The sequence below is a fragment of the Castor canadensis genome, chromosome 2 (assembly GCF_047511655.1).
Source record: "Castor canadensis chromosome 2, mCasCan1.hap1v2, whole genome shotgun sequence".
In the NCBI taxonomy this organism is placed as follows: Eukaryota; Metazoa; Chordata; class Mammalia; order Rodentia; family Castoridae; genus Castor; species Castor canadensis.
Window position 1 is genome coordinate 170,798,904 of NC_133387.1, and position 23,441 is coordinate 170,822,344.

Consider the following 23,441-nt stretch of genomic DNA (forward strand, 5'->3'; position numbering starts at 1 on the left):
ACAATGACATGAATTTACAGTTTTACTGTAAAGAACTACAAATGGCACATATGAAAAGATACTCATCTACATTTAAAAAATTCCAACATGGGACTGGGGATATAGCTGAATGGCAGAGCATTTGCCTAGTATGCACAAGGCCCTGGGTGAGATCCCCAGAACTTGGTCGGGGCGGGGAAGATTTTCCACAGTGGTTGAGGCACCATTTTTTCAGAACTCCTAACAGTAAAGCACAGAGGCCTGAGGTGCAATGCTGGGAGGGTATAGGGAAACAGGCCCCTCATAGGTGTGTGGTGGAAGTGAAAACCAGGTCAATCTTGTGGGTGCAGATTGGGCAATATCTATCAACATCACTTTTACCCTGAGGATTCCATTGCTAGATTATTCTACAGAAAAGTCTCTTATGTTTGTACAGAGACTTGTCTATCAAGATTTTTTGTGGTAGCTCCTCCCTTCCTCTCTCTCTCTCCCACTCTCTCTCTCTCTCTCTCTCTCTCTCTCTCTCTCTCTCCTCCTTCTCCCTCCTTCCCCCACTCTTTGTGTTTCTATGTTGCCCAAGCTGTCCTCAAACTCCCGATCTTCCTGCCTCAGTCTTCTGAGTGGCCAGGACTACAGGGGCACTCCATAGCACTTTTTATAACAGCAAAAGCTGGAAACAAAATCTCTCCACAGAGTCCCGCTTAACTGCATCATGGAATAGACACAAAACACTAGGCAGCCGAGAGAAAGAGGACACAAATCTATGCATTCTAATATCATGTGATCTGAACAGCATTAAATTTTGAAAAGCAGGTGGAGAAGTGTATCTACAAATGCCTTTTAACAAAAGTGTTATATGTGTGCATACATGTGTCCATATGTATCATTTATTAAATGATTCAAAAGGATGCAGAAAAGGTGGTTTCCTCTGAAGAAAGCAGCTTTGGGGAGGTGCTTAAGTGGGGAGAAATTCTTGAGTTATTTTTTCTTTTTTTGAGACAGTCTCACTATGTGGCCTATGTACCCCAGGGTAACCTCTAACTCTTGATCCTCCTGTCTCAGCTTCTCAAGTGCTGAGATGACAAGCATGCACCAACACATCTGGCAAAGATTTTATTTTTCTCATATGTATTTTTGTGTTGTTTAACTTTTTTAAATTGGTGAGTACAATACACTTTTAACGACAACAAAAAACTGATATAAAAGAGAAGAAAAAGAAAAAAATATGGAAATGTTGGCATTTCACACACTTGAACCCAAATTGCACATGGCTCATGGCATCTCAGGCTTTGTGTCAGGTAAATAAAGATAAAAACAGGGCACTATCTTGGTTGGATGAGCTAAAAAAACAGCAGCTCCAAGTTTCATTACTGAAGTGGAAGCAGCTAATCTCAGACCCAGAACACGTATCACCTGCCTTTCTCACAGACCTGCCCCTCTTGTTCCTCCTTGTGTCCCATTCCAAAGACAGGAACTGGCACAGTATACACATTGCGCACACATAGCCTGGCTAGGAAGGCAAGTGGGGCAGAAGTCCAGCCCTCCCTCTGCTTGACAAACCATAATAACCTGGGGCAGGTACGTGTCCAGTCGGACAGTTAACTTCTAACTTACACAGAAACTCTGTGTGGGCTAGCAGCAAGCTTTGCCAGAGCACCTCTGAAAAAGCTGGTATAGTCAGCCCATCTGTGTTTCTCTTTCTGTGTCACAAGGACACCCTTTTCATAAACAGGTCTCTGCAGCACTAACTCCTGACACTGTTAGTCCAGCTCTACTCACTTCCTAATTCTAGGACATCTGGATCTAAGTGAGATCATCCAGAGGACTCGCCCTGTGTGGCCCTCCCTTACCTGTGGTCTCCTCCTCTACACGTTCCTCAGAAGGGCTGGTCTGGAATAATACCCCTGTCCCACTGTGGTGTTGGGGGGAGGGGGCACAAGGCCTCCTGGGACTCAGTGAGACTGGGTACACAACAGAAATAGAAGAGGATCTGTGGGCCTACTGCATGCAGGGTACTGCTTAAGAGCAGTAAACAAGGTAACAGGTCCACATGCATGGAATTTATACCTAGGTGGGGACAGACACATGACATCCAGGCAAATGATAAAGGTAGTAGAATGACGTGGGGCAGGCTAAAGGTGGCATCCAAGAAGCCACAGAGACCAAGTATAGGGCTTTGCAGGCCATCCCAAGCTTGCAGTATTCCAGGTGTAATGAAAAGTCAATAGAGGATATTATCAGAGAGGTGGTACCACTGACTTAATTTTTAAAAGATCCTTGGGGCAGTTCTGCAGCTAGTATACATAATCTCATTTAATTTTTAAACCGCTTTATGTAGTAGTTTGCTTTTATTCTTATTTACAGATGAGGAGTGTCCGTTTCTTCCTGCCTAGGATCAGGGCCCCAAGACACTGTACACCGCCTTTCACCCATCCAAGAATACAGCCAAATCTGGCCAGCTCACCAGGTCCTGCTGGGGGAAAGGGAGAGGTAGGAATGGCAATGGGAAAGTTAGTCTGCTCTTCCTCTTTAAGGTGCTGTACTTTTCAGGGTCAGTGCCCAGGCCTCTGATTCCAGCCTGTCTCAGGGCTCAAATAGATCCTCTCACCCTGGGCCAGACTCATACTCCTTTCCACCATTCCCGTCATGCTCACCACATCGCCAGCTCTCCAAAGGAAACTTCCTCATTGAGCAGTCCCTTATTTCCAGAGTGATGCTGCCTCTGCAGTTAATATGCCCTCTCCAGATTGGACACAAATGCACGTGACTTACAATGGGGTATGGCCTGAAAAATCCTCATAGATTGAAAACATCATAACTCAAAAATGCACTGTAGGAGCCAGGCATGATGGCTCACACCTGTAATCCTAGCTACTTGTGAGGTGGAGATTGGATCAGTTTGAGGCCAGTGGTGGTGGGGTGGGGGGAAAATTGCGAGACTCCCGTCTCAACCAATGGCCAGGCAAGGTGGTGCACACCTGTCATCCCAGTTATGTGAGGATGATTGAGAAATTGAGGTCTACGCTGGCCCAGGCGTAAAACGAGGCCTTATCTCAGAATTAACTAAAGCAAAAAGGACTGGCAGTGTAGCTAAAGTGGTTGAGCGTGAGGTCCTGAGTTCAAACTCCCCACTACTTCCAAAAAAAAATACCAAACACCCCTGACGCACCAAATCCCCTTGCTTAGTAACACAGTCTACTTCAGGGTATCAGTGGTTCACCCTGTGATTATGTGGCCTTCTGCCCCTGCCCAGCATCACAAGCTCACACTGCCTCTTGCTAACCCAGAAAAAGAGCAAAATTCAAAATTCTGAGTATGGTTTGTATTGAATGTATATTGCTTTCAAGCCCTCATAAAGTCAAAAAAAAAAAACCCAAAATCCTAAATTAACCATTGTAAATTAGATAGTGTCTGTACTCCCAAAGTCCCCAGCAGGGGCAGTCTATGCAAACTGCTAGCTATTACCTTGGGGTTGCTGAGATTCTTAGAATCTCTCTCCCCTGCCCTTGGTCACTTTTTTAGGATTTGTTCTCCCTCCCCTCCTACCCAAACATCTGGTCAGCACTGAGTGTGGACAAATGGCCCATGCTAGCATTTCAGAAATAACGAAGTTCCTGGAGGTTGGCAGGGAATGGTCTGCTCCTGAATTCCTAGTAGGATCACAATAGAGTGAAAGGAACTGAGAGTGGGGCAGTGAAAAAGGTGGTGTGGTGTGCATGCTGATGTAGGATGGGGAATAGGTGTCCAGAAGAGAAACGGAGGCTAGGAAGGAAAATCAGGCTGTTCCCTTTCTGTATCAGCCTGTCCCCAGGATCAGAAACATGGGCAGAGTCCCTCTGGAGGTAGCCTCCCATCAGAAGACACGCAGGTGAACCAGTCAGCTGCACATACATGACTCTCCCCAAAGCAATGCAGCCAATGAAGGCAGTGAGGAGTGGCTGGTGATCTAGGTGCTGCTGGAAAAGTCCAGACCCCACAGTCTCTGAGTAGGAGTTCCTTTGCACAGAACAGGTGGGAATGTTGGGGAGGAAGCGGCTGGTCAACACTTAGGTTTTCAAAGAACCCAGGGCCACATTATGCCCACCCAGCCCCTTGGCGGAGTGGGTGGAGGTGACTTGTGTGAGCCCCTACAGCTCCACCACACCACAGAGCCAGGAGACACAAATGGTTCCCTCCCAAGCCTTACCTGCTCTGCCCAGTAACACACTCACTCAGGCCTCAACAATAACCTACACATATTGCTCAGTGCAATATGTAGTAGTAGTAGTGCATGCTAGTCACTACTCAGAACACACAGTGGCCCCTACACACACACACACACACACACACACACACACACACACACACACACACAGACTCAGTCCACTCCCTTCCCTGCTCACCCTCCCACCCCCCAACATACAGCTTCCAGGGGCTGCTGGAGACCCTCAGCCAGGACACTCTCTTCACTCTCTTCCCCCATTACTCGGTGGCAGTGATGTGCTGCCAGCTGGGTCCTTCACCTGCAGGTGACTACTGTTTGTTTAGTTGGTTGCAGGTCCCTAGAGCTATGAGCCAGGGAGCCTAGAGCCTCAAGAAGAGCAGGGAGTGGCTATACTAGTCCTCAGGGGACCTGTGAAAGTTGGGTAGAGGGAAGCCCTGGGCTCCCAGTCCTCTGTCCTGCTATACCCAGCTTCTAGGAAGACAGCCCCTCCTGTCACACTCAGAGGGCTTTGGAAGATACATAGCAGAGGACCTGGAGAAGGGCCCCAGCCACACTGGTGAACCGTAGACGTGACCCCGGCAGGGCTAGAAAGGGTCCTGAGGCAGCCTGTGATCATGGCCTCACACACAGCACACAGCAGAGACTGCTGCCCAGTGGAGCACTTTTCCTGCCCCAATACCCCTCAGAGGACACTTACCATCCTCCAAGCCTGGCCAGTCTCTCTGCACCTGTGCCTACTCTTTGTGAGAAGGTCCCACCAAGCACCCAAATCCAGAGGACTCTTTGGACCTTCCCAGATGCAACTCCCCCTGCCCAGATCTCCTGGGTTGAAGCCCTCAGGCTTCAGCAATTTCAGGATCATGTGTTACCTAGACCTGGGAAAAGCAATGAGAACACAGGACTCAGGCCAGTCAGAGCCTGGGGGCTGAGGATTCTGGCGTCTAGGCTTGTTCAGCAGGTCTGGGCCGTGCCCCACACCCATTTCCCCACACAGCAGCAGGCCCAGGGTCCACAGAATACCACCAGGCAGAGCCTCCAGACCAACTTCTGTGGAGCCAAGGGTCAAGCCACAAGCCAGACCATCCACCTATCAGGCACCAAACCCATGCCCAGAATAATTTGGCATTTTGGCCAGCAGCTTTCTTTTCCTCCCTGCTCTTCTAGGAACCATGCTAGTTCTCAAGTTGGAAGAGCACAGCCTTATAACCTGGGGCGGGGGTGGGGCAAACACCACCCTCACGGACAACACAAACCTAGCTCTTCCCAGGGATGGCTGGTGCCAGAAAAAAACTCAGAGACACTGAAAAATAAAGAGGCAGACCCTTAAGATAACCCAAACAGTGAGTCCCCAGAGGAGTTCTGGCTCCATCTGAAGGCAGGAGAGGCCAGAAGCCACACCAATCCTCCTGGCCTCTTCTAAGTGTCTGTTTCCTCCTGCCTAGGAGGTGTTGAAGGATTCAGGTCCCAGGATCCAATCTCTATGCCCATCCTAGGGCACAACCAGTCCTGGCCAGCTCACCTGGCATAGCTGGGCTGTCAGTCCAGCTGTTGCAAAAAAAAGAACATTTTCTTTCCACTCTATTTGGATAGCAGCAGGTACAGTGGTATCGACAAAAGAACACTGGGTCATTGGGGTGGGGGTGCAGAGAACGGGACTGCAAAGCCTTTGAGGTGTGGGCCAGGCCCAGAGTTGGGGGTCCCTGGAAGGGGGGTTGGCTGAATGAGGTGGGAAGGGGCTTAGGGGCCAGCCGGCAGGGCTCAGGGAAGAGCTATGTTCAGTTAGTCTGCCTCCTGAGCATTGCACAGAGTGGTGGCCAGAGGGACTCTGGAAGCAGTACTGGTCTAGGAGGAAGGACCAGAAGCTCAAGGGCAAGGGAAGAAAAACAATTCCCTTTTTTATGGAATTTGTTCAGTTAAAGGGTGGGGCCAAGGACCAGCTTCTCAAGCCCAGCCCCAAACTCTACCAGGCCTCATCCCAGACAGATCTCACAGCCCCCTCCTTGGCTGGTGCAGGCCTAGTAGGAAGGGCCCAAGGGGAGGAAGGCAACAGCAACAGGCAAGGGTACGGAACCATCCCCTTCCCACCCCAAGGGGCAGGAAGTGAACTGTGGGGTCAAGACCAACACTTCTGCCCATCCTCCCACTCTCTCTTCCTCTTAATAATCTCTCACCCACCCCTCTCTTCCCACTTCCTGTCCCCTTCCCAGCCATCCCATCCGGGTGTCTCCTGGTCTCCATCTCCACCTTCTGCTGCCTCCCTACCCCCACCCTGATTATGTAAGGGGCCTGAGAACACACAGAGGGAGCTTTGTTGTCAAACCAAATCCATACGGAGCCGGAATCGGCCAACGCAGCTGTTCCCCATTCCCTCTGCCTTGGCAGGGTTGAGACTCCGGGCAGGAAGCCCCTACACGCCTCCATTTGCGGAGACAGGGGACAAACACTGGCCCCAGGGTCCCCAGGCAGCTGAATGGGTGGCCAGGGATCAGTTACCACTGCATTGGACCACAGCAAGGAACCAGCTGGCCTCTAAGACAGAACAAAAGCCACAGTGCAAGGCCAGGGTCACAAAGACCACAGAGAGTAAACTCTAGGCCAGAGGCAGGCAACACAGTGCCAGACTCTGAGGGAGAAGGTGCAGATCCACACAAGTACACCCTGTATTCTATCCACATACAGATGCATGCATATACACACATAAAACCTATGCACACACTCATCTGCAAGTTTACGCACACCCACACTCATAAATACATGCACCAGCCCAAGCACAACAGGTGTGCTCACCTGGCAGGGGTCTGAGCAGAAATCTCTTCTCTGCTCGGGCCAGTTCTCTCCATCCTAGCAGGTACCTCTGGGGAAAAGAGCTGGAGCTCTGGAGAGCAGAGGGTGTAGGGAAGGTCAGAGGTCAAGGAAGCTCCTTCCAACAGCCCTTCTCGGAGACCCTCAGGCCGAAGAAGGATGAGATCCCGACTACCTGCCCAAGAAGATGTCCCTGGGTGAGGGACCAGGGAGCAGTGTTAAAAATCAAAGGATTGAATACTTTAGGCAGGCAACTATCTCTTTACCCACCCAACTGCGGGGACAGCCATTTTCACTCAAAAATACCAGAGCTGCTGACATTTGGGGCTTCCTTTGGGCTCCCAATGAAGGTTCTCCTGAACATCCCTGGCCCTCAAGGGAACCCAATCCAGCCCTTCCCTATGAGGACAACCTGAATGATGAGGCCTTGGGGAGGGAGGGAGCAGAGGCTCAAATGGAAGGAAAGGAAAATGTATGGGAAGGGGGGGAGGAATCGAAGGAAGAAAAGGAAGAAGAGAAGGAAGAGAAGAAGAGGAAAAGAGGCAAAGGAAGAAGGAAGACAGAAGAAGCAGCAGCCAAAAAAGGGGCAAGAATGAGAAGGACAGTAAGCCAGGAGAGAAGGGCCCCTACTACCTGTGAGTAGTGATCCTGGAGCATCAAGAAGAGCAGGGAGTAGCTCCATCAACATAACCTCTTCTCCCAGCCCCTCAGATCTGACCCACTCAGATAGACACAGCCAGTCCAATCTAGTCCAGCACACTAGGGATTTCCAGACCAGTACTCTTAGCCCACCCAGTCCTAGGGGCCCACCATGCTCCATGGTGGAGGGGTTCAGCCCCAACAAGCCAGAGCCTAGAGAACAGACAGATTAAATGAAAAAGACATGAGACAGGGGGTCAGGATCAATCAGGGTCACTCCAAGGCTTAGCCCAATAAGGCAGTGCCCTGCTTCCTCCCTGCCTGGGGACAGAAACACTCTGTGACCTTGATCAAGTTAGTGACTTCTTGGAGCGTTGCTCTATCATTTGCAAAAAGAAGTATTTTTGGAGCAGCTACTGAGTGCCAGCATGGTACTAGGTGTGGGAATACAATGATGAATGTAACAGTTGTGGATCCTGTCTGGCAGGGTCCAGTAAGTTATTTTTGATGCCTAAGAGGTCTCCCTGCTTGAAAACTGTGGACCACAACCCCCTGTGGTGGGGCAGATACTACAATATATACTCCACGAAGGGATGTGCTGATTGTGAACCAATCAAGCCTGAGGCCTGAAATCAGGGGGCTGGACAGACAGGACGCGGAAGGTACTCTTTTTTTCCCTGGGCCATAAAGTAGACCAGCTTAATTCTCTGGGCCTCACCCAGGAATAGCAAGAGAACAGTAAGCTTTTATGGAGTACTATATTCTAGGCACTGAATGTTATTTGAAATACTATCTCTTTAAAAATTCTGTTAATTTCTAGGAGGAATAAACAAAGCTATCAAAGACCAGCTGGCAAAGGGACAGACTAAAAGCCTACATCCTGCCTTCAGGGATATAAATCTCCTGGTTCCACACCTTCCCCTTGGAGTGCTGCCCCAGGACCACCTGCTTGCCTTTGGTTCAACTTGTTCCCAGGTGAGTTCTACTCTGGGCTCAGTGGCCCCATGGACCCCTCCATATCACAAGAATGAGACTTATGACGTGTGAAGAATGCAGGGGGAGTCAGGAAACTTTCACAAAACAGAGGCTTGAGGTGATGGCAATTGAGAATGGTCATTACCAAAGATGCCCAAGCATCTTGGGGGGGGACTGTGGGAGCAAAGGAGAAGCAGTGAGAATGTAGCGGCATGCTACCAGGAGAATGAATGGACCTGAATGGGGGCTTTGAAAAAAAAATTCTTTTTTAAGCTAAGTAAGCCCTCTTCCCCAGCTTCAAAAGAAATTTTAAGTGTAAAGGAGTATGCAGAAGGAGTAAAAGTGGACTCATTGAGGTTGAAGGAAATGAAGGTGCCACACAAGTGAGGGTTATACCCCTAGGGGTGCCTTTCTTGGGCTCCAAATAACTAGATGACTGACACAGGAAATAAGGTCAGAACCAGTCTGTGCAGGGACCTGAAGGTTACTAAAAAGGGGTAACAGCTGCAGAAATGCGACCAGCTGAGCCTGAGGTGGGAGGAAAGCTGCATGATCTCCTGCAGGGACAGCCTCCTGCTCAGTCCCATCTGGATTCCTGCCTGGCTCTCTGGTGTCTGAATAGAGACCCTGGAGGTGACAGCACAGGCTGGGTCCAGGTAGCTCTCTGGCAAACAGCTTACCTGACAGAAAGGAAGCTTTTTTCCCCCTTTGATCTCAGGAAAGGAGGAAGCAGGGACAGGAAGGACAGAGTAAGGACAAACGGAAAACCAATCTACATTTTCTAGTTATTCATCAAACAAATATTTATTGAGCACTTATTATTTGCTAGTCATCATTTCAGACATTAAGAATGTAGCAGTGAACAAAGCAGACAAGTTCCTGGAGCTTACATTAAAATCCTAAAAATGTCTGAGAGAAAAATGCCTTAAAATGTTCAGATCCATTCCATACCACACAACACGCCTTGCCCAATGTCTGCCTCTCTATACTGTCCCTGTCTCTGTCAAGGTCACTGGTATATGCTAGAAGATCTTCAATGACTATGACAGGCACAAGCATGCTCCTGAACCCTGCAGATGGCCATCCTGAGGACCTGCTGCCTCTCCCCCCACCTAGCCTCTGCAGAGTCTCAGGCAGGGGAACCAACAGTGTTAATGCATTGTAAGAAATACAAAAATTTTAAATCAAGGTGAAACGTGAACCTTCATCTCTCTCTGTGTTAACTAATAGTTCCATTCTCACAAGCCCAGAGTTCCCAGGATCTCTCCAGCTCTGCCACCAATAATTGCTAGTGTCACTACCCAACTAATGACTCTCACAGCAGGAACCAGGGCATGCTCCCATTGGCCCTGACTTCTCTCCTGCTAGACACCCCTCCTCCTGACAAGAGAAACCTCAAAGACATAAAGAGGACTGTGGGTGTGGAACCTGTTTGCAGGGCAGAGGGGGCTCTCTCACTGGATGGAAAAACGGGATCTTTGGGGAGCTTCTGTATCTTTCAGCCAGTCCACAACCAGGCAGCAAAGGCGCTCTACCTGGCAGGAATCTGAGGATGCCAAACACTGGGTGCAACCACCTTGGCCGGTCCCCATGCTCAAACCCCAGAAGAGCCCCTCCCTTTCCCCACGTGTCGCTGTGGTTGCCGGATGAGGCCTTGCAGCCATGTGGGCGGCCAGGGAGCCGCATTTCCAAAGGAATAGGAGCGGGCAGGCGGGGCAGATGGAAGCAATTACCGGCGGGGAAAGCAGGAGGTGGGGGCTGGGAGGGACCAGTAAGGGAAGGAGGGAAGCAGGGAGCGGGAGGCAGAAGGGAGAAGGACGGATGGCTGTGGGCCTGCCCCACTGACAGCGCTGACAAGCCAAGGCCTGGACTCCGGATTCTGCACTCAGGGGATGGGCAGAGAGAGATGTAGGTTCAGGGTAGCCCATGAACACCTGGGGTTGTATTCTGCCTTTGCCACTAATACATTGAAGCACCTTTTGAACCCAGGTCTCTTTCTTTTTCTATCACAGATGGGAGGGGTAAGACAAGCTCCAGTCTGGAGTCACAGTCAGAATAGGGCTGAAAAGTGCACTTTTAAAAACAGGCCTGGGTCTGAGTTTCAGCTAGGCTGCTTATGAGCAGTGTGACCTTGGCCTCTGTTTCTTCATTTATTAATGAGCTTAAGAAGAGGGTTCTGTGAGGTTTACATGAAGTGATGCAATAAGTGTCTAACACATCTTTTTCTTCTTTTAAAGTGTACTGGGCCAGGCTTTTAATAAGTGCTTGATTGGTACATGGTCACTTTTTGTATTTGCTAAGTCCTTTTTCTTTCTTCAGTGCTGGACACTGAACCCCAGGACCCCATGCACACCAGGTAAACGCTCTACCATTGAGCTATATCCTCAGCCCCTAAGACTGTTTCGTTATGACTTTCATTATGCTGCAAAGAGCAAAGGACACAGGACAGACTGTGGGCAGACCCTGGAGCTACTACAACCTGGAGGATTTGGGCCTACAGCAGACACACAGCCATGTGCTGGTCCAGCACTCTTCCAGCTGCTCCTGGGACCTTTCTAGCTGCCTCCCCTCAAACAGATCTGAGAGAAGCTGCTCTCCAGTTGCTCCTGGGCTTCTCCAGCCAGGCCTTCCTCACACACATGGCTTAGGAAGGAAACTGAGGGCCTAGCCAGCCCCACACCTCACCTCAGATAAGCAGCAGCACCCTGCTCCCTGCCAGGTATAGAGCAGAACCCTGGAGTCTAGAAAATCTCATCTTCCTTTTGCATTCGGCTTTGGGAGGGATGGACAGAGATGGAGCCGTGTCTATCAGTCCTGGGTCTCCTGGCCTCAAGTGAGGTACCAGCCAGGACTAAAGGAAAACCTGCACCTGCACATCCACAGCTTCCTCATCCTGAAAGCAACACTCAAGACAACTCCTTAGCGGAGTTCAGTACCTGACTGGGGCCTGGCATCACTTGCTGCTGCTCCCACTTGATGCTATATTTGACCGTGTCTTCCACCTGTATCACATACACACACACATCAGGAGTGTAGAAGGGGTAGGGGAGATTCTGAGGTCAGGGATGTGGACATTCAGAACACTCTATCAGAAGCACTGGGCACCTCTGGGAGGGGTGGAGGAAAGAGAAGGTAGAATAATGACTACACTCACCCAAATGACACCCTAGCCACTTCCTCACAGAAACCAAAAGCTTCCGGTCAAGGGCCTGGTCTTGAGGAGAAACGTGAATCCTGAGGGCCAGGAGAAACAGAAGCAGGAACTAAGCCGCAACACCAGCTTGCTGCAGGGAAATGTCTAACACACAGCACTGAGGGACTGAACAGTCAGGAAAGGGAAGCAAGTGCTGTGAGCTCAGGAACACTGCCACTCAATGTCCAAGGTCTACCTCCTAGGAGTTCTGCCTTGATCACAATATGTAGACTTGATCTTCAGACCCTACTAGGGCCTGACCTTCCTGTCAATCCTCTTCAGGCTCTCCACCCTCCCTTCATCTCTCCTCCTTTTCCCTCACCCAAAGGCCTGGAACCTGGTAGCATGCAACCCTTCGGTATCAGTTTGAGATAGAGTGACCCCCTCCTTAGGATGGATGGTGCAAACCTCCAGACATTGTGAAAAGTTCCCAACTCCATTGGGCAATCATTGGAGCATCAATTCTGAGAGAGACACAGAGGCCTGGAACGGCCCCCTTCGTGAGGGCAGATACCAGCCCAGGTGGGAAACTGCAGGATAGCCACAGCACAAGATGGAGCCCAGAGCTGTGTGTGCTGGCTCACACCTGTAATCCTAGCTACTTCAGAGGAGACTGGGAGGATTGCAGTTTGAGGCCAGCCCAAGCAAAAAGTTGGTGCCCCATCTTAAACAATAAAAACCTGGGTGCAGTAGGGCATGCCTGAAATCTCAGCTACTTAGGAAGCATAAACAGGAGGATGCCAGTCCAGGCTACTGGAGCATGAAAGTGAGACTTCATTAAAAAACAAAAAATAAAAAAAAAGCAAGGGTGGGGCACTGATGGCTCATGCCTGCCTGTAATCCTAATTAGTGGAGAAGTTAAGGCAAGAGTATCATATTTGGAGGCCAGCCCAAGAAAAAAGTCCATGAGACCCCCACCTCAAAAATAACCAGAGCAGAATGGACTGGAGGTGTGGCTCAAGTGGTAGAGTGCCTGCTTTGCAAGTACAAAGCCCTAAGTTCAAAACCCGGTCCCATCAGAGAAGAAAAAAAAACAGAAGGGAAAAAAGGGCAGGGTCATGACACAAGTGGTAGAGCACCTGCCTGGTAAGCCAAGGCCTTGAGTTCAAATCCCAGTAAAACACACACAAACACACACACACACACACACACACAAAACGTTGCCCAGAAAGGCAGTTGGTCTTTCTGCAACTCCCTGCCCGGGGAAGGAAGGTCCTTTCCAGGATTTCTCACAATTCCACAAAGGGGCAGATTCATGGTTCTACCCAGAAATGAAAATCCTAGGAGTCTAAAACTGCTGGAGAGGTGCAGGGGCCAAGGCACTCTGCTTCAGAGGAGTGGGGCGTGAGTCACTGCTTTGGGGAAGGGAATGAGGTAGGAAAGGGAAGACACTCCAGAAGGCGCCAGGCAGGGGCTTCCTCTTCCAAGGCCCTCCAACCACGAGGAAGGGGATTCTTGCTGTCTTAAGCAGCAACCTTACTCCCAAGCTAAAAATGCCCACTCTGCCAAAAGTCCGAGCAGGTAACCTTTACTTGTTCTCCCCTTCCCCCAACAGTGTTGGGATCGAACCCAGGGTCTTGCACAATACTTGGCCAGCACTGTACCTTTGAGCCACACCCCTAGCCCCTAACCCCTAACTTGTCCTACCATCTACATCCCTGTCCTAACTTCTCTTGTCACCTTGGAGTCTGGCGGGATAGGATGCTGGCCCAAACTTCTAGCTGTCCCCTTGACTTCTTGGAAGAGTTCAAGGGACATTGAACAGCTCCCATCTGGTGCAACAGGAGAGGGTACCCAAGGGGCTCTCAGAGTTCAGGTAGCACTCAGAGTGCAGTAGGGGCAGGAAACAAGTCAGAGGAAGCTGGGCGAAGAGTGTTCCCAGACCAGCTCCCAGCAAAGTGAAATGGCTCCACGGCTAATTTCTAGGCCCCAAGAGCTGGCACCTCCCAGGTCTAACTCTAGAATTATAGGGCAGCTTTGGAGAATAAGTGCAAGAAATATTTCCAGCAGCAAACACTTACATAGCTCTTTCTCCTGGCAGGCACTTTTCTAAGTACTTAATACAGATCAACTTGTTTAAAACCCCATGAGCAAACACCAGGGCCAAGGCCTAAAGAAGCAGGGTAGGAGGGTGGGGTTTGTAGAACTGGCCCTGCACAGTGTCATTGGTTTGTGCCCCTTGTGACAATTCAACCTGTTAGAAGGCCCATTCCCAACCTTCCCCAAAGTCTGACTGAACTTGGCTTCCACATTGTGCTTCCCTCCAGTAGTAGACAGCACAGGCTTCCTGGGAGGTGGTGGTAGTGGGGAAGGTGCCAGCCTGTAGGTGGCCATGAGCTCAGATAGGGCACAGCTGGGCACCAGAACACTGTCTATATCCCCCCAATCTTTAGGCAGCAGGCCCCCAAGCCAGGCCCTGGGGTTCCCAGCCTTGGGAACAGAGGAAGCAGCAATAGAGCAAGCCTCACAGCCTGAACTATCCTCCCCCAAGGACTGGGAACCAAGAGGGCCATGCCGGCAGACACACTGGCAGCTCTTGGTTTGTCAGAGATCTCTGCCAACGGGGCCCCAGGGAAGCACCCAGAGAACACAGGTGGCCCATCGGCTCTGTCCCCCTGCCCCAGACCAACCTTCCCCAGCCCCATTCCTTCCCACTGCCCCACCACTGAGGCAGCTTCAAGGTACAGTGGCATAGGCCCAAAGACCCCCACAATGCTGCCCTGGTGCTCTGAGTATGGCCAGCCTCCAGCTGTCCACCTCACCTTTGGGCTTTGCTCTGAGACCTTGCAACTCCTACACACTGACCCTGCAAACCCTGTCACCTTCAGCAAAGCCAGCCCACGTGTCCTGGACTTGGTGGGGACAGTTGTGGGAGAAACCACTGCTTAGAGGATGCTAGAGGTGGGGACGCCTCTTCAGCCCAGGCGCAGGGGTGGCGGGTAGAAACTTTCCAGAGAAGCGGACTGTCCTGTTTGCGCACTCCAAAGGAGAGAGGAGAATCGGTCTTCCCGCGAAAATCTGATCCAAGGAAAGGAACCCGGGGAAGCAGCTCCCAGGGCTGTGGCAGCCCCACCCGACCCCGAGCCGCGCTGCGCCCACGTGCCGGGCCCGTCCACCTCCCTGGGCCGCGGCAGGGGCCAGGCAGCCCCGGACCCCTCGGCGCTCCCCGCCCTCTGCCTGCTGGCCCCGGCCGGCGCCGCGTACTCACCCTCGCGGGTGGAGCGGGGCGGGGCAGGCCAGGTCCGCGCACAGCTCCGATCCGCTAGGCGCACCGACTGGCGGCGCAGCGCTGGCGCAGCGGCTTCGCTCCGCCCGGTCCCTGTCCCGGGCGCGGGGCCGGCCTGGGAGTGGGCAAGTCCGCCGGCTCCCCTTGTGCCCCGTCTGACGGGGAGGCGGGGGCCCGGGTCGGGCTGGGGGCGGGGAAGGGGCCGGACACGCTTGCGCACACAGCCGGGGAGCCAACTCCCGGGAGCTGCGCGGAGGAAGGGCGGGGTGAGGAGGAGGAAGGGCGGGGGCGATGCCGCGCGGGCGGGGCGGACGCCTGCAGCCGGCTTAGGATGGTGTGGAAGCCGCCGAGGCCGGGCGAGAGGCAGGCCAGGGCGCGCGAGTGCGGGAGGCGCGGAGGAGCGGGAAGAGCAAGCCGGCTGGGATGAGGGCAGAGCCAGGGCAGGCGCTGCCTGTGAGTGGCGCCAGGATGGGTATGTCCTCCCCACAAGCTCTCGGGAACAGGACACCCAAGAAAGGATTTTCTGCCCTCCCCCGAGGTGAACTGTGACCTTCCCAAACTGGAGAAACTGAGGCAAGAGGGAGGTCGGGCCTTGTTCTGGGAGGCCCACCCCCACTAGGCACTCAAGGCAGCCAGGTGTCCTGGACAGATTCCTGGGTCCTCTCTGTCCCAGTCCGGACTTAACGCCCTCAAACTGCTTCTTCTGCACCCCTCCCTTGCAAACCTATCTCCCTCCACCACCACCACCAAATAGCTTCTCATTTTCCGTTCTTATTGAAGACTTCAGGCATCCTGTCTCCAGGGGGAAACCCCATCAATTCTCTCACCCTGGTTTCTTGGGCCCTAGCATCCCTGACACAAACCTGGTGTCTGCCCAAACTGAAGAAGAACAGTGCAGAAATCACCCAACAGATTACAAGCCAGCAGTGTTTACTGAGCCTGTAGTGTGAGCAGCCCAGGGCTGGGGCCACCGGGGACTCCAAGATAAGTGCTAAACCCAGCCCCTGTCCCCAGGAAACTTACCATCCAGCTGCAGACAGAGGCTGGGACTGGACTCCCTTCAAAAATAAGGCAGGACAGGATATGACTAAGTGTAAAATGTGAGTAACTGGCAGTGAGTGAGGAGTTCCAGAAGAGCAGCAGATTAAAGTTCTCTTCACCCGAAGGTGGAAGGCTCATCTGTTGAGAACTCCTAGCTCCAGGAGCTCTGCACTACTGAAGTGAAGAGTCCTCCTCCAGGTTCTTCCACAGGTGGTTGTGTTTCATCCTAATAATCATACCTTGCATGGGCAGAGGTTGTCTGGCATCTTGCCAATGCCTAACCTAATTTTATTTGAGTGATGCCTTTGGCCTTGTCACATATTCATTCAACAAATATTTATTACATATCATGTTCAGCCGGAACTAAGCTAGGAATAGAGAACACAATGACTATGTCCCTGCCTTGGGCGAATCAAAAGGAAGAAGGAAGACCCTGTTTTACAGAAGGAAAGCTGGCCCAGGGAGAAAGGCAGCTGCCCTCAGTGACTAGGTGTGTCCGGCAATCCAAGAATTAGCCTGGCCTTTAAACTTGGCTAAGTCTTTGATGAACTAGGTCTAAACAGTTTGCACTTCTTGCTAAGAGCCATGTAAACTTCATTCTGCCAGAAAAGTTGAATTTAAGAACCAGCCTGGAGACCTGAGTTCCAACCCTGCCACTACACAGCTTTAGTTTTCTTACAAGGGGCTACTGTTGGTATTAAATGAGGCAGTGGATGTGAGCTTGTTCTGAGAGCATGCATGTTACATATAACTGTGCTATTACGAAGCAGGTGGAATACCTCTTTTAACTTACAAGCTGTATTCAGGTTCCCTCCCCGCCTGCCCCCGGCTTACTCCAGACCTGGGGACTGGATGCTCAGAAGCTAACAGTAATTTTCAGTTAACTAGTTAAAAAATTACAGGTTTAGCTCTTCTCTGGCTTAGGCTCCCATAGACCTCACTCCTTCCAGGCACTCATTACTTTTGTCATTGCCATGTAGTTAATGCCCATGTTCCTCCTGAAATTGTAAGTCCTAGGTGAGTCCTACTTGAGTCCAGGTTCTTAGGCTACAGTGTGCTTACTCATGACCTCTTCCCCTTCAGTTTCTTAACAGCACAGCCAGAAGGCCAGCTCACTCATCTGTAGGGCAGGAGTGATCCTGGCACTGGGCTCTGGAGCCCCTCCCAACTCCACTGCACCCCTTTGGAAAAACAGGTGTGAGTGCCACCCCCATTACTTTTCTCTGCCTCCCTTTTACCTCTCCCGTTTCTCCTATGGTAGATGAGGCAGGCCATCTCTCTGCTGGGGCAAGCAGAGGGGCCTCAGGTGGGGAGGAAGGAGACCTAGGGGACATGGTTGGGAGTAGGAGGAAGTAGGTGCATCCAGACCTGGGAAACCCTGGTCCTGCAGCTCCTCCCTGGCAGGCAGTGGGTATGGGCAGCAGCCCTGAAGCCTTTTGACAAATGCGCCTCTCAGGCTTCTGGCTCCTGTCCCTCACATGTGCCACGTTAACATCCTGCCCACCAACAGGAGGGAACAGCAAGATGCCGTTTGAGAAAGAAATAAATCCAATCCCGCATCTCAGACGCTTTTAAAAATAGCAATTCTAGGATGGTATTTCAGCTCCTATTTTTATCAGATTTATATGGCTGGACCCTGGAGCTGAGCTGTTCCCAGGGATCTCAATAGCAGGGGACATCACTGCTGTAGTGTTAGAAACCTGCCAGTAAGCCAAGGCTAAAATGTATTCCAGGAACCTTTTGGCTGGAAGAGATCCCAAGAAGTCACTGCACACAGCCCCTGCCTCTGTTTAGGGCCACAATCAATTTAACTATGGAAAATCTGTGGCTTGATTTTTCTTTAAAATTTCTGGGCTGCTATTCTCCACTGGCATAGTCTAGGATTTCATAGGCCTTTTAACCAAGAAGTTATTTTTAATATTATCTTAGTCCACTTTAGCTGCTATAACAAAATACCAGACTAGGTAGCTTTATAAATTGACATTTATTTCTCACAGTTCTAGAGGCTGAGAAGTCCAAGATCAAGGAACAAGCAGATCTGGTATCTGATGAGGGCCTGCTTTCTGGCTCATGCTTCCACCCACATGGTGGAAGGGGCAAGAGTCTCGGAGTCTCTTATATGGTACTAATCTCATTTATAAGGGTTCTACTGTCATGACTGAATCACTTCCCAAGGGCCCCACCTCTAATACTGTTACCTTGGGATATATATATATATATATATATATATATATATATATGACACAAACATTCATGCTATAGGAAATATCTAACCTAAAATATCTCTGATCTTATCCTTTTTGGTCACTCATGGCAAAAAATAGCTATTGTTTACTGAGTAATAGCACTGTGTCTACAAATCTTTTTTATTTAATCCTTACAAAATCACCTGGACTAGGCACTATTATCACTTGTATTTCATGAGCAGTTGTGTAACTTGCTCAAGACCATACTTTAATGCAGAATCTACGCTGGAGCCATCAGACCACTCTGCTTCCTAAGCACAGGAGTCATTGACTTCTCTACCCCATCCCCTCCACACATAACTTCTTCATTGTGCCAGGGGTCAAACCTAGGGCCTTGCACATGCTAGACAAGTACTCCACCACTGAGCTACACCCCTGGGTCACCATGTCATCATGGTTCTGAAGGAACACTGCCTAGGGTTCTTACTGTCTTTGTGTGTGCCCTGTGCTGGAAGCTTGGGTCTGAATCCTAGCCATACTGAACCCTGGTCTCCTTAACTTGGCCTTTGCTTATGTTTGCCATTTGGCTGGCGATGATCAGATTTTAGCAGAGAGAACAAAAGAGAAAATAGTGCATGATCTCATGTGGAATGGAAAAAAGTAGAATTCACAGAAATAGTTATGAGGGGCATGTTGGGGTGAACTGGGAAGATGGTCAAAGGGTACAAACTTTCACTTAGGCAGAAGGTTAAGTTCAGGAGACCTACTGTACAACATGGAACTATAATCAGTAACATTGTATTGCCCAGAGAGGTTTTAAATGTTCCCACCATAAAAATGATACATATTGTAATGTAATGTATGTTAATAATTTTGATTTAGCAATTCTGCAGTGTTACATACATTACCATCAATATATACAATTTTTATTTGTCAATTAAAATAAATTAACTAGTTAAAAAATTACAGGTTTAGCTCTTCTCTGTCTTAGGCTCCCATAGACTTCACTCCTCCAAGGCACTCATTACTTATGTCATTACTATGTAATTAATGCCCATGTTTCTCCTGAAATTATAAGATCTATGTGAGTCCTATTTGAATCCAGGTTCTTGAAAAAACAAAAAGTCAGTGTAGATACAAAAAACCTGCTTATTATATGAATTGAAATTGAAACACTTTAAACCAACTCAATTCCTGCTAACAGTGTTCACTTGGTAACTTCAAGTTGATATGAATTTCAGAATCCACTATAATTTCATTAATAATATTAGGGGTGCTTACATTTATTTTGTGAGGATACTTAAAAAACAACTACATTCTCACCATCTTAAAAAAGAAAGGACATTTTAACGTACATACATGTTTGAAATAAAGATAGTCCTTACTGGGCAGGAAGAATTAGCAGACCCACATGAATAAAACAGATATATAGCTAGCCTTCCATATACATGGGTTCCACATCTGTGGATTCAGCCAATCTCAGATTGAAAAGCATTGGGGAAAAAAAGGCTGGGGATATGGTTTAGTGGTAGTGCACTTGACTAGCATGACTGAGGTCCTGGGTTCAATACCCAGAAAGGTAGAAATAAATAAATAATATATATCTATATATGAAAAAGATGCCTTTATACTGAACATTTACTTTTTCTCAGCATTATTTCCTAAACAATATAAAATAAGAGTTATTTACATTATGTTAGGTATTGTAAGTTATCTAGAGGCAATTTAAAGTATTTAGAGGATGTGCATAAGTTATATGTAAATACTACATTCTTTTGTATAAGATATGTGAGCATCCAAGAGTTTGGCATGGTTTAGGAACCAAACTCCTATGGATACTGAGGGAAGCCTATAGTCAAATGTTTAGGATAGGAAGTATAAGAGAAACATTTTCAAATATTACATGTATGTAACTATTTCTTAATTTGTTTCTCAATCTGGAGATCTTTATTCAATAGGACATACAAAACTGAGGAGTTTGAATATATTCTTTTTCTTGGTTTTGTGTTGACAAATAACAACTTCACTTTATTAGAAGCTTTGGGGCAAACAAAGAGAAACTAAAAAGTCCTGCTTCCAAATGGTTCTTTCCTTCCCCAGCAAGGCCAGGGGGAAGATAGGCCAAGTGTTGGGAACTAAGAGCTACTTGTGGAGGCATCCAGATTCTATCTGGGAGGGTGACATCTGCCACTGCTCCAGCAGAGCATGCACATGAGGTCACTCTCTCCAGCAGAGGATAATGGCATCACACTGCCAACAAGGGGCTGTGTTTGCTGTTTGTCAGGGTATGGCTGAGCATACTGTGTCCTGCTCAGGAAGCTCTCAGGAGAGGCAGGATGTTGGGCCCTGAAGTGAAAGCAGGAGGAAGGCACAAGGCAGAAAGGAGGTAGTCACTCTGCATCCCCTGGCCTGGGAATCAGGAGGCCTGGAGTTAGCACCCAGCTCCATTCCTCCATTCCCCATGTTTATGGAACACTTACTAGACCAGGCACTGCCCTAGATTCTGAGTAAAGGGTGAACAAAAGGCAGCAAGTCTCCGGCTTCCTGGAGCTAACATGCCTCCCACATTAGACAACACATCCTGAACCTGTTTCTTTATCTATAAAATGGAATGAGATGAGGATCCCATGAAATGATCTGTGATATAAATGTGAAATATTACATTGATTTGTCTTCAACTTTGCTTTGCAGACTCATACAGTATCCTAGGTGTTGGGGAGACAGAGATGGTTTAAAAAAACAAAAACAAAATCTTCCTCTCCTTAAGACCCTTTCAGTCCAACAGGGAAGGTAAAGAAGTCAACAGTTACAAGTAGGAATAAGAAGCCATACACATGAAGCTACCTGGACAAATCATGCAGGAGAGTCTGATAGGAAGGGTTATGCTATGAAGAAAGTATGGTGTTAGGATCTCGGTAATACTGGGCAGTGGCCAACCCTGGGTACCTCTGGCACGCAGCTGGGCTGCTTGGCAGGTACCTCAATGGGATGAAGCATTAGGGGTGATAAGAACAAGGAGGCTGGCTTCTAGGGAGAGAGCTGCCATCATGTTCTCTGGATGTGACAGCAGCAGAGGGCTGAGTGACTCTGGAGGGGACCCTCACCAAGCCTCAGGCAGAGACCGATCCTTCTAAGGAAACTAAGGAGAGAGGAGACCCCTCTGTGCTATTGGGAAGATAAAAGACTTGGCGGGGAGGGCTTGGGACACTATCCAAGAGAGGGCCCTCCTTGTAGAATGAGCCAAAAGGAAAACAGAATTGGCCAACATGTAGGGGAACCAGCAAGCTGGAAAGCTGTCCAAGGCATGGGTCTCTGTCTGACTAGAACTGTGCCCTGGGAAGGCACCCCCTGCCTCTCCAGATCATACTGCAGTCCTGGCTACTGTGACCACCACCCCCCACACACAATCCTGTTCCATCCCAGAGAATGAATGAGCTCTGTTCCACTTCTGCTGCTTCCCCACAGGTTTATGCATCCACCTATCAGATTCCTACCACCCATCCTCCACAGGCAAGGCACTGTGAGATGATGGCACTGGACACAAGGATCAGCTCGTGTAGGCAGCATTGTTGGAAGTAGAGGGAGCACGGTGACGCAGCAGAGGGGGGGGTCTGTGTTCTGGAGGGAGGCCTCACTTGGCCCCTTTGCAGTGCTGGAATGTCTGCTTGTTAGGATCATCTACCTACAGCAGCAGGGGGTCAATTTTCTCCCCTTGTGCCTGGGAGAGGAACAACTGAGACCCAGGGAGCATCCCTGAAAACTGGAAACTGCTCTGGGAGACTACAGGTCAGCCTCCTGTTTCCTAATCCCCGGCAACAACACATGGTCCCGCCTACAAGAGTACCTGCTTTCTGTAGGGAAGCCCACCAGTGAGATATGCGGTGGCATTAATGGAGCTGGCCGACTCTGCATGTGAGATAGGCCCACCTACCTTGGCCACCACCTAAACAGTTTCTTCGCTGCAACTCTACACATCCTGTATGCTGGGACTCTTCCACCGCAGGGAAGGCTATGTTGGAGACCAATCACTGTCAAGCCTCACCTAGACTCTGGAGTAGTAGGCTTCTAACGACCCTCCACTTCTGTGCTCTTTTTTAGGGAGTTTCTTTTCTAGGGATCACGAGGGGCTAAGTGTCTCCCTGTAAGCTGTATGGGCCTGGAACAGGTACCAGGGCCACCAACTGAGGGCCTTACCACCTTTTAAGTAAATGGGCAGAGCTCTGAATCAAGGCTTCCTGGTTCCCAGGCCAGGGGATGCAGGGAGACAGCCACCCTTTTGCCTCACGACTTCCTCTTGCTGTCATTTCAGCGCCCAACATCCTCCCTCCCCCAAGAAAGCTTCCTGAGCAAGGCAAGATATGCTCAGCCATACCCTGACAAACAGCAGACACAGTTTCTTGCTGGCAGTGAGATGCTGTTGTCCTCTGTGCTAGAGTGTACCCACCCATCCGTGTGCGTGCTGTTCCTGCTCTGCTGGAGCGGTGGCACATGTCACCCTCCCAGATAGATCCCTACTGTCTTCATGGATGATCATCACCTGTCACTTTAAGGTCCCTTCCTGGCCTCAACTTGCTGACCACACCCAGAACCCAAGCACCCTCAGAGTTTTGTACTCAACTGCACTTGGATCATTTTGCTCTTGCTTATAACATTGTTTGTCCTTGACCCTCTGGCTGCTCCATGAGTCTGTTTTGTCTTCCTGCCTAGATAATAAACTCAAGGCCAGGGACTCACTGACCAAATAACAAAGGCAAGCAGGCTTTTGGGGCTTGCATCATCTAATTCTCCGTAATACCCTCCCACTTCCAGGCATCAATCCCCATCCTCCTCAAAGTTTATCAACAGGGCTGACGCACATACAGGGTGTGACCTCTCAGGGCTGGGGAGGAAAAGAAGAAGTACCATCTAAAACCTCTAAAGGCTATTTCTGGAAAGGTTTCTAATTTGGTTTTTTTGGGGATTTCCCCAAAGGAGAGTTAGGGGTGAGAAACCTGGCAGTAGAATAGGCAGGAGTGCAAAGGAGGTCAGTACAGACTTAGGCTGAGGAAACCAACATGAGTGAAAAGGATAGGAATGTGAAAAAAGCCCGTGGTACCTTTCCAGGAGACTGTTACTCGCCAGCGGTGGCAGCCACTTTTAAGATTTTCCACCCTTCTGCGAACCTTCCCACCAGTTCTGCCCAGCTGCCATCCCTCA

General features: G+C 49.8%; 1 protein-coding gene across 17 annotated transcripts in view; it reads right to left on the reverse strand.

Moving 5' to 3' along the window:
• The window catches only part of St3gal4 (ST3 beta-galactoside alpha-2,3-sialyltransferase 4), a 35,537-nt gene extending 19,281 nt beyond the window's left edge, over nt 1-16,256 (reverse strand). For 5 of the 17 annotated variants that reach the window (XM_074066388.1, XM_074066387.1, XM_074066386.1 and 2 more), the window contains exon 1: nt 16,042-16,256. In XM_074066388.1, coding sequence (XP_073922489.1) covers nt 16,042-16,197 — 156 coding nt within the window. In that variant the 5' untranslated portion in view covers nt 16,198-16,256. Of the gene's footprint in view, nt 1-6,970; nt 7,179-15,000; nt 15,194-16,041 lie in introns of those variants that run through there. The other 12 variants (XM_074066394.1, XM_074066393.1, XM_020182714.2 and 9 more) reach the window with 5 other exon arrangements.
• Between the last annotated feature and the right edge of the window lie 7,185 nt (nt 16,257-23,441).